This window comes from Piliocolobus tephrosceles, chromosome 8, assembly GCF_002776525.5.
Source record: "Piliocolobus tephrosceles isolate RC106 chromosome 8, ASM277652v3, whole genome shotgun sequence".
NCBI lineage: Eukaryota > Metazoa > Chordata > Mammalia > Primates > Cercopithecidae > Piliocolobus > Piliocolobus tephrosceles.
In genome coordinates, this window is record NC_045441.1 from 143,152,719 (window position 1) to 143,165,636 (window position 12,918).

A 12,918-nucleotide genomic window follows, 5' to 3' on the forward strand; every position below is an offset into this window, starting at 1 on the left:
ATTTTATCATACCTTCATTACAAAACTTGGTTTCAATGACCTTGTGCCTCTTTTCAAAAGCAAAGCTAACCTCTAACACAGGTAGCCTGCGATTTAACGCGCCACCGACTCGGAACTGACTCTACCAAGTGTGCAGCTTCCCAGGGCATGGGCACCATCCATGAATTATCCACCCATTCATCCTACCGGCGACTATCAGTTGGCAACTTGCTGTTAACAAATCAATGGATGATTTCCTAGGTGGGCCGCAAAGGGGTACAAAATAGGTTCCTAAGTTCCAAGTACAGTTGAAGAGATAAGACATAACTAGATCACTGGAAATCAAATTAGAACTTCATTGCTTGAATCGAAAGTCATTGCAGAACTTTGAGTCACAACATGGCAGACTGTGCTCAGTGCTCTGACAATCTGAGGGCCAGGGTCATACCAGAAGCTGTGAGAAGGATGCTGAGAAGGCCGGGAAGTGGGGCCACACACTCCATCCACAGTCTGGCTGCACCTCGGTCGGGGCGGACGAAACAGCCAGTGAGCGCTGCCCTTTTCCTCTGCAGGTTTTTGCCCACCCCACCCCGGCCACCCACAGCAGGCTTTGCCCCTCTGCAGGCTTTTGCCCCCCTGTAACCTTTTCCTCGCTGCAGGCTTGCCTCAGCTCACAAAACTGAAATACTGAATTCCTTCTTTCATACTTGGAATTCTGTGAATCACGTGAAACAACTGAAAACGTCACTCTAAGGGGCATAAAAGTGATGCTGTGAGTTCAATGCAGATAATTCCTAAAACCTAAGGCTTTTACGAATCAACGACTCAAAGGTGCAAGCTGAATTTTGGGAGTGTGCAGAGGACCTTTTCTTTTCTTCTTCTTTTTTTAATGATTGGGAAGGTTTCCCTTACTGAAAGTGCCTGTCATGAGCCCTGAGTGTCACTGGTAATGTCTAGAGCAAGAGGTTCCCTGTGACTGTAAAAAGCCAACGTGACATTTTGCCTTCCCATCATTTGTGAGCGTGTAAAACAGCCCATCCGCTTCCACGGCCCCCCTCGTGCCACGCTCCTCGGACTGCTGCATGGGAAATCGGATCACTTTCAAGTTCCCTGGACACATAAAATGGGATTGAAGCAAAACTAAATGCTGTGGGGCACGGCGTGGAGGGGCTGGGGGCAGCCTCAATCCCAGGTTTGATGTCAGCGATAACAAGGTTTCCAAATCAAACGGCAACAAAACCTGTCGGCAGTGTTGACTAGGAAATGCTGTCCTCGGAACAAATATTTTAATTATCCACAGTAGTTCTGGTAGCTTGGCTGGCTCCCTGTTTATTAGTATGATAATATCACCTCCATGTATAAACTTTTTGCATCAGGCATGCATAATGCATGAACGGGCAAATAAAGAGATCTGGAGCCTGTTCGCAGCGGGCCATGCCAATTATCTCGCACGGCCAGAGCCTGCCTCTGCTCGCAGCTGTTCTTTGAAACCATTCATCAATGCTGAGGCGATATCCGTGGTACCGGCCAGGCTCTTTGAATCTCCATTGTTTACATACTAGGAGTTTAGCTGCTGGTTGGAAATTATCTGTCACATAAACATCCTCTGAGGATACAGATGAGAGGAAGGGAGACAAGTGCTGTCTTTATGAATTTTTTTTATTTATTCTGATGACTTTTTTCTTTTACAGTTTTGTGTCCTTTTTAATTACTTCGTTTTCATCTGGAATTGTCACATTTCTCTCTCCAGTTGAGCAGGTGCAAATTAATGCTCTAAAATGACTGGGGCTGGAAACCAGAGGCACAGAGATAAATATTTGCTGTTCACACGTCTGTTGTATAATTCAAAGCTTTTCTTTTGGTAATCTGATTTTTTTGGGGGGGTCCCTCTGGCCACAGGATCTGTATGGGGGACAAACGACCTTATGTGTGGGTTGTGAATTCACTTACTTCCATTTGTTTCTTTTCTTTCCAGGAACCATATAAATTTTGGAAGTCAGGTATTGAACTTGAGCCAAAATAGTATGTGTCACCAACTAACGTTTTTAAAGGGCTAAATGTTGTTTTTATTGCGGTTATCCCTTCGTAAGCAAAGGCAGAGCAGATACCATCAGTTCTCTGCTGTCAGCAGGCGTGCCATTGTACATTTCAGTTTGAACATCAGGGCTGTTATTGCATGCTCCAAAGCTGCACCAGCCACGAGGCAGGCTTATTTATCAAGGACTTAGGGAATAATTTGAGGACCAGGCAGAGGGAATCCTAGTGAACACGTTTTTGCTGACGCCCATGTTCACGTGAATCTGGGAGCATGCACATAAGAGTGTGTCATTAGGCAAATGCATAGAGAATCAGATATCTAATACTTGACCTGACCCAGGAAGGAACTCACAATGAAATAGGATTGCATGCTTTCATTTAAAAGCGTATCCTAAATACAAAAACTAGCCAGGCGTGGTGGCGCATGCCTGGAGTCCCAGCTACTTGGAAGGTTGAGGTGGGAGGATCACTTGAGCCTGGGAGGCAGAGGTTGCCATGAGCCCAGATAGTGCCACTGTCCTCCAGCCTGGGCAACAGAGTGAGACCTTGTCTTAAATAAATAAATATATGAATAAAAGCATATCCTATGTCATAAACATAAAGATACCAGAGATATTGACTGAGAAAGAACAGAAAAGCAATCCCGTGTTCTCAGCCTCTTTTCTTCTTTCCTTCCCCTCAGACTTAGAACCTCTTTGTCAGTACAGGTGGACACCATCTCCTTCCATCCTTTCCCATGACCATGGCAAACGTTGACATTGCAAAGGCAGACTCTGACCACAGAATTCTCATCTCTGGAGGAGGGTATCCCCATCACACAGAGTTGTGACAAGGTTGAGAGAATGTCTCTAAGAGCCCAGTGCAGTAACGGGCAGATAGTAGGAAAAAAATGTTGGCTGCTGTTGTTTTTGCTGAAGCTGCTGTTGCTCTTACTAAAAGTAGATCTTAGCAAGCCTGTATCCTGCAGTTGAGATCCACATAAGGAAAACTGCTTACCTGGAATCACAAAATAGCTGGTCTCATGACCCCTTCTTTACTTATGGGAGTCCCTGCATGGCATCAAAGTGTATTTTCATGCAAGTCTGTCTTCCGTACTGGACTCTGAGCTCCCTAAGAGCAAATCTTTTGTCTGTTTCTGTCTGTTTCCCCAGCACATAGCACCATGTCTTGCACATGGTGGCATCTCAATACCTATTTGTTGAATTACATGCAAAGTAAAAAAGAAACTATGAATATGAATTGTCAGAAGAATAGCAGCTGAGTGAAGTCCTAAGGTTTAGACACAAGAATCTGTGCCCAGGCAATACAGATGGATTGTCTTACAGGCATCAGAGACAAAAGGGCAAAAACTTCCTATTGTATGAAACAAATCATCTAATAAGTTTTACTGACCAGACTTACGTAAGATCATTTGGAGGAAGAGGAAAATAAGTAAAAACCAATGTAAGACTTCAGTGGTAAAAGCCCCTCATAAGTCTCCTTGGTAAAAGTATTCTCTGTTGTTTAAAATAGGTTTAAAGTGTTCTTCTTGAATAGTACCAGCTCCCCCAAAATTCTGTGTATGTTCTTCATGTGTTCGGCATGTCCCCTCTTCTCTAGAAATCTTAGGTAAATGCTAACACAGGTCTAGTCTGGCCGAAGTAGCACAAATTTTAAGTATCTGATTCCTAATTAGGATTCTCCTTCTGTTTCCTTATTAGGAGAAAATGTGTTTTGCTTTAGATGTTTTCCTGGATTATTTGCCAGTTTTCAGGGGCCATCACAGAAACCTTGAGGCCTGTGGTGGTCCTATAGTTCACACAGACAGTAGTGGGCGTGCATACCCTGGGCCAGAGAAGGCAGATGCAAAGGCAGCCTGCAGAGCCGACCTCAGACCACCAGAGGGTCTGACCTCAGGGCAGAGACTCAGTTAGACTGCCTGGGGTTAGGAATCAACAGATATAAAATGATACAGAAAAGCTGTGTTTCAACTTTTGTTTAGTGGCCTCCTTAAATGTAATTTTATTTACGTTCTTTGTATTCCACTAGTGTAAAGAAGTATTCTATATTAAAATATAGTGAAGATGGCCTGGTTGTCACATGGCTTCACAAACAGAACATAATTCCGGTCTTGGAGATGGAGACTGCTACCCTTGGCACTTAGTGAAAAGGGCAGGGGGTTCCCTGTGTATGAACAGAGGGACCACGGCCTGAATTAGAAAAAGCAGGACTCCGAGAATGGTCTTGAGAGACCTTTCCTTAGCCTAATTTAAATTTGCTACCTTGATATGTCATAGCCAATTATATGCTTAGGAGGTCATTCATTCATTAACCATTAATCTGTTCAGCAAACATTTTTATACAATGCTGAGTCCAAGGTTCAGCATAGGTAGAGGGGATGAGACACGGCTTCATGGCCCAAGGATTTCAGAATGTGTTTGTCTTTCTGTCTGTCTGAGATGGGGTAGGAGCATGGTCCGAGCAGCTATGGCTTTAAAATTGCAATTCAGTGTGACAGTTGCTATCATTGGTACTTACGGCGCTTTCTTCAGTCACAAATTAGAAAGCACACAGGAGAAATACCTGCAGCAACGTGGTAAGAAACAACTAGCTTCCAAGTAACATAAAAAAGCAGCAATGCCATATAAGTGGACGAAGGATGAGAGAGGACAGTTTACAGACAGGAAAACACATGAGAAATGCAAATGTCTAGGGGGGAGGGGGGGGGGAAGGATAGCATCAGGAGACATACCTAATGTGAATGACGAGTTAATGGGTGCAGCACACCAACATGGCACATGTATATATATGTAACAAACCTGCACGTTGTGCACATGTACCCTAGAACTTAAAGTATAAAATAATAAAAAAAGATGTACAGCTTTACTCAAAATTTCTAAAAATTCAAACATTTGCCCATTAGAGTGGTTTTAAAACCTTTTTTAAGATAGAACCTAGATCTCCATACATTATCAGTTGGAGAGCAACTAGACAGTATTTACTAAAATGTGAACTGTTTTGACTTTCCATGTAGACTGTATTATTGTTCCCCGTGTTTCACAGCCCCTCCCTGTAAAAAGATCATCCTCCACCCCATGGCCATGAGGCCTGCAGGGCCTCCATGGAATTAGAGACTCATCCTGCTCTGTTGGAACCAATGGGACGCATCTTGGCCAACAGCATAAGAGTGAACATGAACTGCACTGTGTCCCGGACATTTTTTAATTATGCAAAATATTTTTAGTAATATTTCTTTTTAAATTTATTTTTATTGAGGTAAAATATGCATATATAATATATATAAATATATATAAATAAATTATATATATATGTGTGTGTATATATGTAATTTACCAGTTTTACCATTGGAGTAGTAACAAATACATTTATATTCTTTTCTCCCCTTTCATCGTGCATTTCTGGAAGCACCCCTTGCTCATTTCCTTTTGTCGTGAGCTCAGCCTGCTCCAGGTGAAGGCTGATCTTTCAGCCAGGATCCTAGAAAGAAGATGCATCCTGGAGGAGAGCCCAGGAGAGCACAGCCGGGCTGCTGCAGACCTGGTTACCAGGATGCAACATTAGCAGAAAGTCAGCTTCCTTGTTTCACACCATTGAGAGTCAGGAGTTGTGTGTTTGAAACCGCAAGATTATTTCATGAACGCTGACCGTAAAACCTTTTGAAAACAGCAACTGCAGTGCTACCAACTAGCTTAACGACAGAGGCAGTCTTACCTGTGTGCAAAGATGTATGTAAGAGGTTTTTCAGCAACACTGTTTTAAGATAGCAGAAAATGAAGGGAAACAACCTAAATATCCATCAGTAGACAGTGGACTAAATAAATTATTATATTTCCATATGATGGGATACTATGCATCTCTTCAAAAATGAAGTTTTACAACTTCTAAAAGTTATTTACACAATTGTATATTATAGTATTTACCCTTCTGCTACTTGACGTTTTCGCTTAACCTTATGTTCTTCATGTTGGCCCATGTTGATAGGTGTAGATCTACTAATTCATTCTGCATGCTCTATAATATTCTGCCATGTGAGTAACTGCGTTTTATTCATTTAGTCTCCTGCTAATGAGTCGCTGAGTAATTTCCCGCTTGTGACCTGTATATAGTTGCTGTTAGGAACAATCTTCTGCCTGCCTTCTTGCGTGCAGGTGCAGAGGATGTTCTCAGATGTGTTCCCAGGAGTGGAGCCCGCAGGTCATACACATGAGCATCTTCAGATGTCACGGATATCACTAAGCTGTTCTCCAGAGTGGCCATGCCCACTCACACCCCTACACATGGCTTCACCCTCTTGTAGTGGCCAGACAAGATGTCAAGACCGTACAAAATGTGTTACATTGAGACATGTCACATCATACTATATATGGCGTGTGTATTATTATGACTACATAGCCATGTGGTAGAAAAATGTGCAGAGAAATGATCAACATTAACTTCAAAATTATGGTCACTTCTGGGATGAGAGAGGACTGGGATTAGGGAAGGAATGCAAATGACATGGTAGCTATTTGTTATGTCTTGGTTTTTTTTGTACTCAACACTACTTATTTATTATTGTCTTCCCCATATTCTTTTATTTTGTTTGGTTTGGGGCTCTTTCATTTTTATTCATCATTAATAATTGCATATATTAATTGGGTACAATGTGATGTTATATACATATATACATTGTGGAATGATCAAATCAGGCTAATTAACATATCTGTCACTTCATGCATTTATCATTCTTTGTGGTGAAAACATTTAAAACTCCACTCTTTTAGCAATTTTGAAATATACAATGCATTATTATTACCTAGAGTCACCATGCTGTACAATAGACACCAAAATGTATTCCTTCCGTCTAACTGAAACTGTGTACCCTTCAACCGACAACTCCGTTTTCCCTACCTGCCGCCCCCTGACGTCAACCTCTGATAACCATCTTTCTACTCTTTGCTTCTATGAAATCAACATTTTTAGATTCCACATATTAGTGAGATCACGTGACATTTCTCCTTCTATGCCTGGCTTATTTCACTTAGCATAATGTCTTCTAGATTCATCTGTGTTGTCACAAGTGACACAAGTCTCTTCGTCTCTAAGACTGAGTAGTTCTCCATTGTGTATATGTACCTATGTTCTAATCTATTCATCTGTCAGTGGGATGTAGGCTGTCTCCATATCTGGGCTATTGTGAGTAGTGCTGCAGTAAACACGGAAGTGCAGACAGCTCTTCAACATCCTGATTTCAATTCCTTTGGATCTTTACACAGCAGCGAGATTGCTGAATCATAGGGAAATTCTATTTTTAGTTTTTTGAGGAACCACCATATTGTTTTACAAAATAGCTTTACTAATTTACCTTCCCCCCATGGCACATAAAGTTTTCCTATTCTCCACATCCTCGCCGACACCTGTTAGCTTTTTTTTTTTTTTTTTAAATCATAGCCATCCCACAGGTGTGAGTTGCTATCTTATTGTGGTTTTAATTTGCATTTCCCCAATGATTAGTGATGCTGAGCATTTTTCCTGTATCTATGGTCTATTTGCATGTCCTCTTTTGACAAATTCAGGACCTTTGCCCATTTTTAATAGGGTTACGTGTGTTCTTGCTATTGAGTAGTTTGAATTCCTTACATATTTTGGTTATTAGCCCCTTATGTGATATACGATGTGCCGGTATTTTAAACACAATTCATGAAATGTCTTTTCACTCTATTAATTGCTTTCTTTGCTGTGCAGAAGTTTAGGATGATGCAACCCCGTTTGCCTGGCTTGGCTTTTGTTGCCTGTGCTTTTGGGGTCCAATCCAAGAATCATTGCCCAGACCAATGCTATGGAGCTTTTTCACTATGTTTTCTTCCAGTAGTTTTACAATTTCAGGTCTTATACTGAAGCCTTTAATCCATTTTGAGTTGATTATTGTATAAGGAGTGAGATAAGATTCCAGTTTCCTCCTTCTGCGTGTGAATAGCCAGCTTTTCCAACACCACTTATTGAAGAGACTGTCCTTTCCCTAGTGTGTGTTCTTGGCATCTTTGTGAAAAATAAATTGACATAGAAGAATTGGTTTATTTCTGAGCTCTCTATCCTATTCCGTTCGTTGATGTGTCTGTTTTTATGTTAGTACTCTGCTATTTTGATTACTACTGTGCTGTTTTGATTACTATTTGGTGTGATGCCTCCTGTTTTATTCCTTTTGATCAAGATTGCTTTGGCTATTTGGGGTCTTTGTGGTTCCATATGAATTTTAGGATTTTTCTGTGGAAAAATCAGTTTTGTTCTGTTTCTGTGAAGAATGACTTTGAAATTTGGATACAGATTGCATTGAATCTACAAATCACTTTGGGTAGTATGGACTTTTTAACAATATTAATTCTTCCAATCCATGAACAGGGGATATCTTTCCATTTATTTGTGTTGTCTTCAATTTTTCTTTCATCAATTTTTATAGTATTCAGTATACATATTTTTTACCTCATTGAATTTACTCCTAAGTATCTTTTTTGATGCCATTGTAAATGGGATTGTTTTCTTAATTTACTTGTAGATAGTTCATTGTTAGTATATAGAAACGCTGCTGATTTTTGTGTTGCATTGTGTAATCTGTAGCTTTACTAAATTTATCACTTGTAACACTCCTTTGGTGCAATCTTTATGGTTCTCTCTATAAAAGATCACGTCATCAGCAAACAGAAAAATTCACTTCTTCCTTTACTATTTGGATGACTTTTATTTCATTTTCTTGCCTAATTGCTGTTGCTAAGACACCCAGGATTATGTTGAATAGAAGTGGTGAGAGTGGGTATTCTTGTGTTGCTCTGATCTTAGAGGAAAAGCCTTCAGCTTCACCATGGAATATGATGTTAGCTATGGGTTTGGCATAGATGGCCTTTATTGTGTTGAGGAACATTCCTTCTATACCTACTTTTTGACAGCTTTTATCATGAAAGGATGTTGAAGCATTTGTCAAATGCCTTTTCTGCATCTATTGCAAGGATTGCATGGCCTTCATTTTGTTAATATGGTGAATCACATTTACTTATTTGTGTAGGTTGAACCATCCTTGCATCCCAGAGCTGCATCCCACATGATTGTGATGAATCATCCTTTTTTAAAAAAATTGTTTATTTCCATAGGTTTTTGAGGAACTGGTGATATTTGATTACATGAGTAAGTTATTTAGTGGTGATTTGTGAGAGTTTGGTGCACTCATCACCCAAGCAGTATACACTGAACCCAATTTGTAGTCTTTTATCCCTCACCACCCTCCTACCCTTTCCTCCACATCCCCAAAGTCCATTGTATCATTTTTATGCCTTTGTATCCTCAACAGCTTAAGAGTGAGAACATACAATGTTTGGTTTTCCAATTAGTGATCTTTTTAATGTACCATTGAATATGATTTGCCAGTATTTTGTTGAGGATTTTTGCATCTATGTTCATTAGGGATATTAGATGGGGTTTCTGGCGGGGTGGGGGTGTTTGCTAGTCTCTTTGTCTGGCTTTGGTGTCAGGGTAATGCTGGCCTCATAAAATGAGTTTGAAAGTATTCCCTCCCATTCCATTTTTTGGAAGAGTTTGAGAAGGACTGGTATTAGTTCTTCTCTAAATGTTGGTAGGATTCAGCAGTGAAGCCATCAGGTCCTGGGCTTTTCTTTGATAGGAGACTTTTTATTATTGATTTAATCTTCTTACTCATTATTGATCTCTTCAATTTCTTCATGATTCAGTCTTGGTAGATTACTACTACTCATAGTAGTCTCTTAAGTCTCTTAAGATCCTTTGTATTCCTGTGTTATCAGCTGTAACATCTCCTCCTTCATTGCTGATTTTATTTGTGTCTTCTCTCTTTTTTTCTTAGTCTGGCTAAATTTTTGTCAACTTTTTTTAGCCTTTCAAGAAATAAACTTTAGAAAAACTAACTTAAAATAGAGTAATACGGTGTAATGTTAAGATTTTATAAAGCTTGCAGATATACATGCAACCATTTTCATGTTATTTTTGTCTATGTTTAAAATACTCATGTGTAAATATGACCATGTGTGTGCATACAAACATTTTTAAGTACATTTTAGCAACATTTAGGTTACCTCTGGGAAGTGGGGATGAAACAGATCACTGTTACTTTGTTCCTTTCTTTAGTGTTTGAAGTTTTTTAGAAACATATATTAAGTTTGTAAATTAAAAGATGAAGAGCGACTAATTCAGGCTCAGTAGCTTTTTTATTGTATGGATGAGACAAAAGAATTAAAACTATCTACACCTGTGGTTTTTTTCCTCTGTAAAATATGGTTAGAAATATCTACTTTGCAGAGCTGCTGTGAGGATTTGATTAGAAATTATTCATAAAAAACCTAACAGCATGCTTTTTACGTAGTAGGCACTAAATAAATAACAATCATTTACATTATTAATAAGAACATAGGAGATATTCTGTTTGCAAATTTACTCACCCTGAAATGTGCAGAGAAAATAGATATAGGTTCTTTATTTTTCAATAATCTTTCTTTCACTTGAACTCTCCATGCGGGGGAAGTGGATCTTAGAGCCAAGAAACTTAGTTTAACTCAATAATTTAAACTGGTATTTCAATCTCTTTTGCTAAGTGCTGCCTCTTTGGGTGTAAATATGTAGACTTTCAGATCACTGTTCCCTCACTGGGTAGGGGGTGCCATATTTAGCCAATAAAAATTTAACCTGCTCAATTACATTTGAATTTTAGCTAAACCACAAATAATTTTTTGTAGTGTGTCCCAAATGCTGCATGGGACAGACTTACGGTAAGAAAATGCTTATTCTTTATCTGAGCACCACATGGAACCAGGCATCCTGCCTATCCTCTGGCAGCCCCATCTGTGGGTGAACAGACAGGGCACTACATTGGGGAAAAGGGCCCTGGACTCCTGGACTTTGTGCCTGGGGTAGAGCCTGGATCTAGTCCTTGGGCAGCAGATAGGCCTCTGCTCTGAAGTCCAAGGCCAGCATGACCCATAGTCTATGTGTCTCAGCTCAGCTGGACCTGTGGATGGGCACCAGCCAGACCTTCCACCTTACCTCTCAAGGTGAGAGGACTCCTTGCATTTCTGCTGCATGCTCTTTGGGCCCTGGACTAGGATGTCCACTCTGGGGCCTCTGCAGTGAGGCCCTGAAGCCCTCAGCATGGTGGGATCCATAGCAGATTCCCTGACTTTCAGCCAGTTGTCAGATGACCCCTCAGAAGTGTGCGGGGAGTTTTGATGATGACTGCAGGAATACTGAACTCCAGCCATCCCTCTGCCCAAGATAGTGTGCATCCTTCAGCTCTGCTATGGCCACCCCTTGTGAGTCCATGGCATCCTGGGTCTGTAGCCTGAAGCAGAACACAAGCAGCAGCCCTGGCCACGGTGTTCCCACGGTGCATCTGTCTCCCTTGGACCACCCACTTCCCACTTCCTCTTTCTCCCTGCATCTTCCCACAATCCACCTGAGCCAAAGGGGCAGCGTCTCCTGCCTCTCCTCCCTCTCCTGCCTCTCCTGTATGCTCTGCGCTTTCTCATTCAGCATTCACTCCACAAACATGCAATCGAGCACCAACTCTATTCAAAACACCCTTCTTGATGCAGAAAATAACAGCAGTGAATCTGAACCACTCTTGACTCTCTCAGAGCTTACATCCTAGTGCAATAGATGAAGAGAAGGACAGCAAGCAAGTACACTGATAATTACATATTATAAGGCCCTGATAGCACAGTGTGTGATAATAAGTTCTACAAAGATCAGGAAAGCCGTGAGGATGGAGGCTGACCACATGGTCATGGAGGGGAGTTCCTTTAGATGGGACAGTTGGAGAAAGCATTTGAGTAGAGATTTGAATGAAGAGAAAGACAGGCCATGGCAGTGTCTAGGGGCAGAGCATTTCAGGCAGTGAGAACAAGCGGCTCAGTGGAAAAGGCCTGACATGCCTCCAGCCCTACAGGAAGGCCAGCTAGCTGGAGCGGGTGAATGCAGAGGACAATGGCGGAAATAAGGTTGGAAAAGTCACCAGGTCTCCTGTTAATATGTTTTCAAAAAGATATAGAAAATAATTCAGAGACTTTTTTTTTTTCTTTCTGGACTCTCCTTTTGCTAAGAAGAATTGAGAAGTCACCTGCAGAGAAAACGGATCAGGGGCCACTTGGTCCTGAATTGGACCTTCCTTCTCACTTCTCAGGGCTGCAGCATTCCTGCAGCTGGGAAGCTGCAAGCTAGTGATTCAAGGGAAAACTGAAATATAGTTTGACATTTTCAAAATATTCCTGTTACATGAATAAGTTTGTACAAGGGGTTATGAGAGACCCATTGGATGGAGCGACATCCTTCCTGGGGGAACCAGCAGACTCAGCACTGAGGCTTCAGTAATTTATAAGAACCCATAAAGCCCTCCTGGAATGTGCATCTGTGTGGTAAAAAATGAGGTTATGAGGATATAAACCAAATGTGATGCTTCATAGAACGATGTTTTATGGCGTGACAATAATCTGAAAATATGGACTTTGAGTTGGGTGTGTTGTAATTAACACAGGTGCAGAGGTAGGGAGCTGTGCCTTGGCCCGCCTGCTGCCGGCCTGGCCTCTGCCATCCCATCATTGATTACTCTTCTGTGAATTCGGGTTCTCCAGGCTCTGCACATCTATCTCCATGGGAAAACTTGTTTTCTTTTTCTGTTCTCAGCTAAACTAATGGCTTCGTTTTTGTTTTCTTCCTGGCTATTCTCTGCCCAACACAGGTCCTGGTATTCCTATGGTGACGGTGCACAACACAACAGATAAGAAAAGTAAGTGCTCTTTTTTTTCCTTAAATTTTCCTGAGACTCAGGAGAAAGGAAGCAAAACACTCTATGAAATCAGCTGGCCCACATTCTCCTGCTCAGAGACAGAGGGAGGAGTCATGTCCTAGCAG

General features: G+C 41.2%; 1 protein-coding gene across 9 annotated transcripts in view; it reads left to right on the forward strand.

Annotated features, from left to right (window-relative positions):
• The window catches only part of DPP6 (dipeptidyl peptidase like 6), a 1,140,747-nt gene that overhangs the window by 1,088,946 nt on the left and 38,883 nt on the right, over window positions 1–12,918 (forward strand). For 8 of the 9 annotated variants that reach the window (XM_026447005.2, XM_026447006.2, XM_026447007.2 and 5 more), the window contains one exon: window positions 12,746–12,793. In XM_026447005.2, the coding sequence (XP_026302790.1) occupies window positions 12,746–12,793 (48 nt within the window). Of the gene's footprint in view, window positions 1–12,745; window positions 12,798–12,918 lie in introns of all 9 variants that reach the window. The other variant, XR_003306682.2, reaches the window with a different exon arrangement.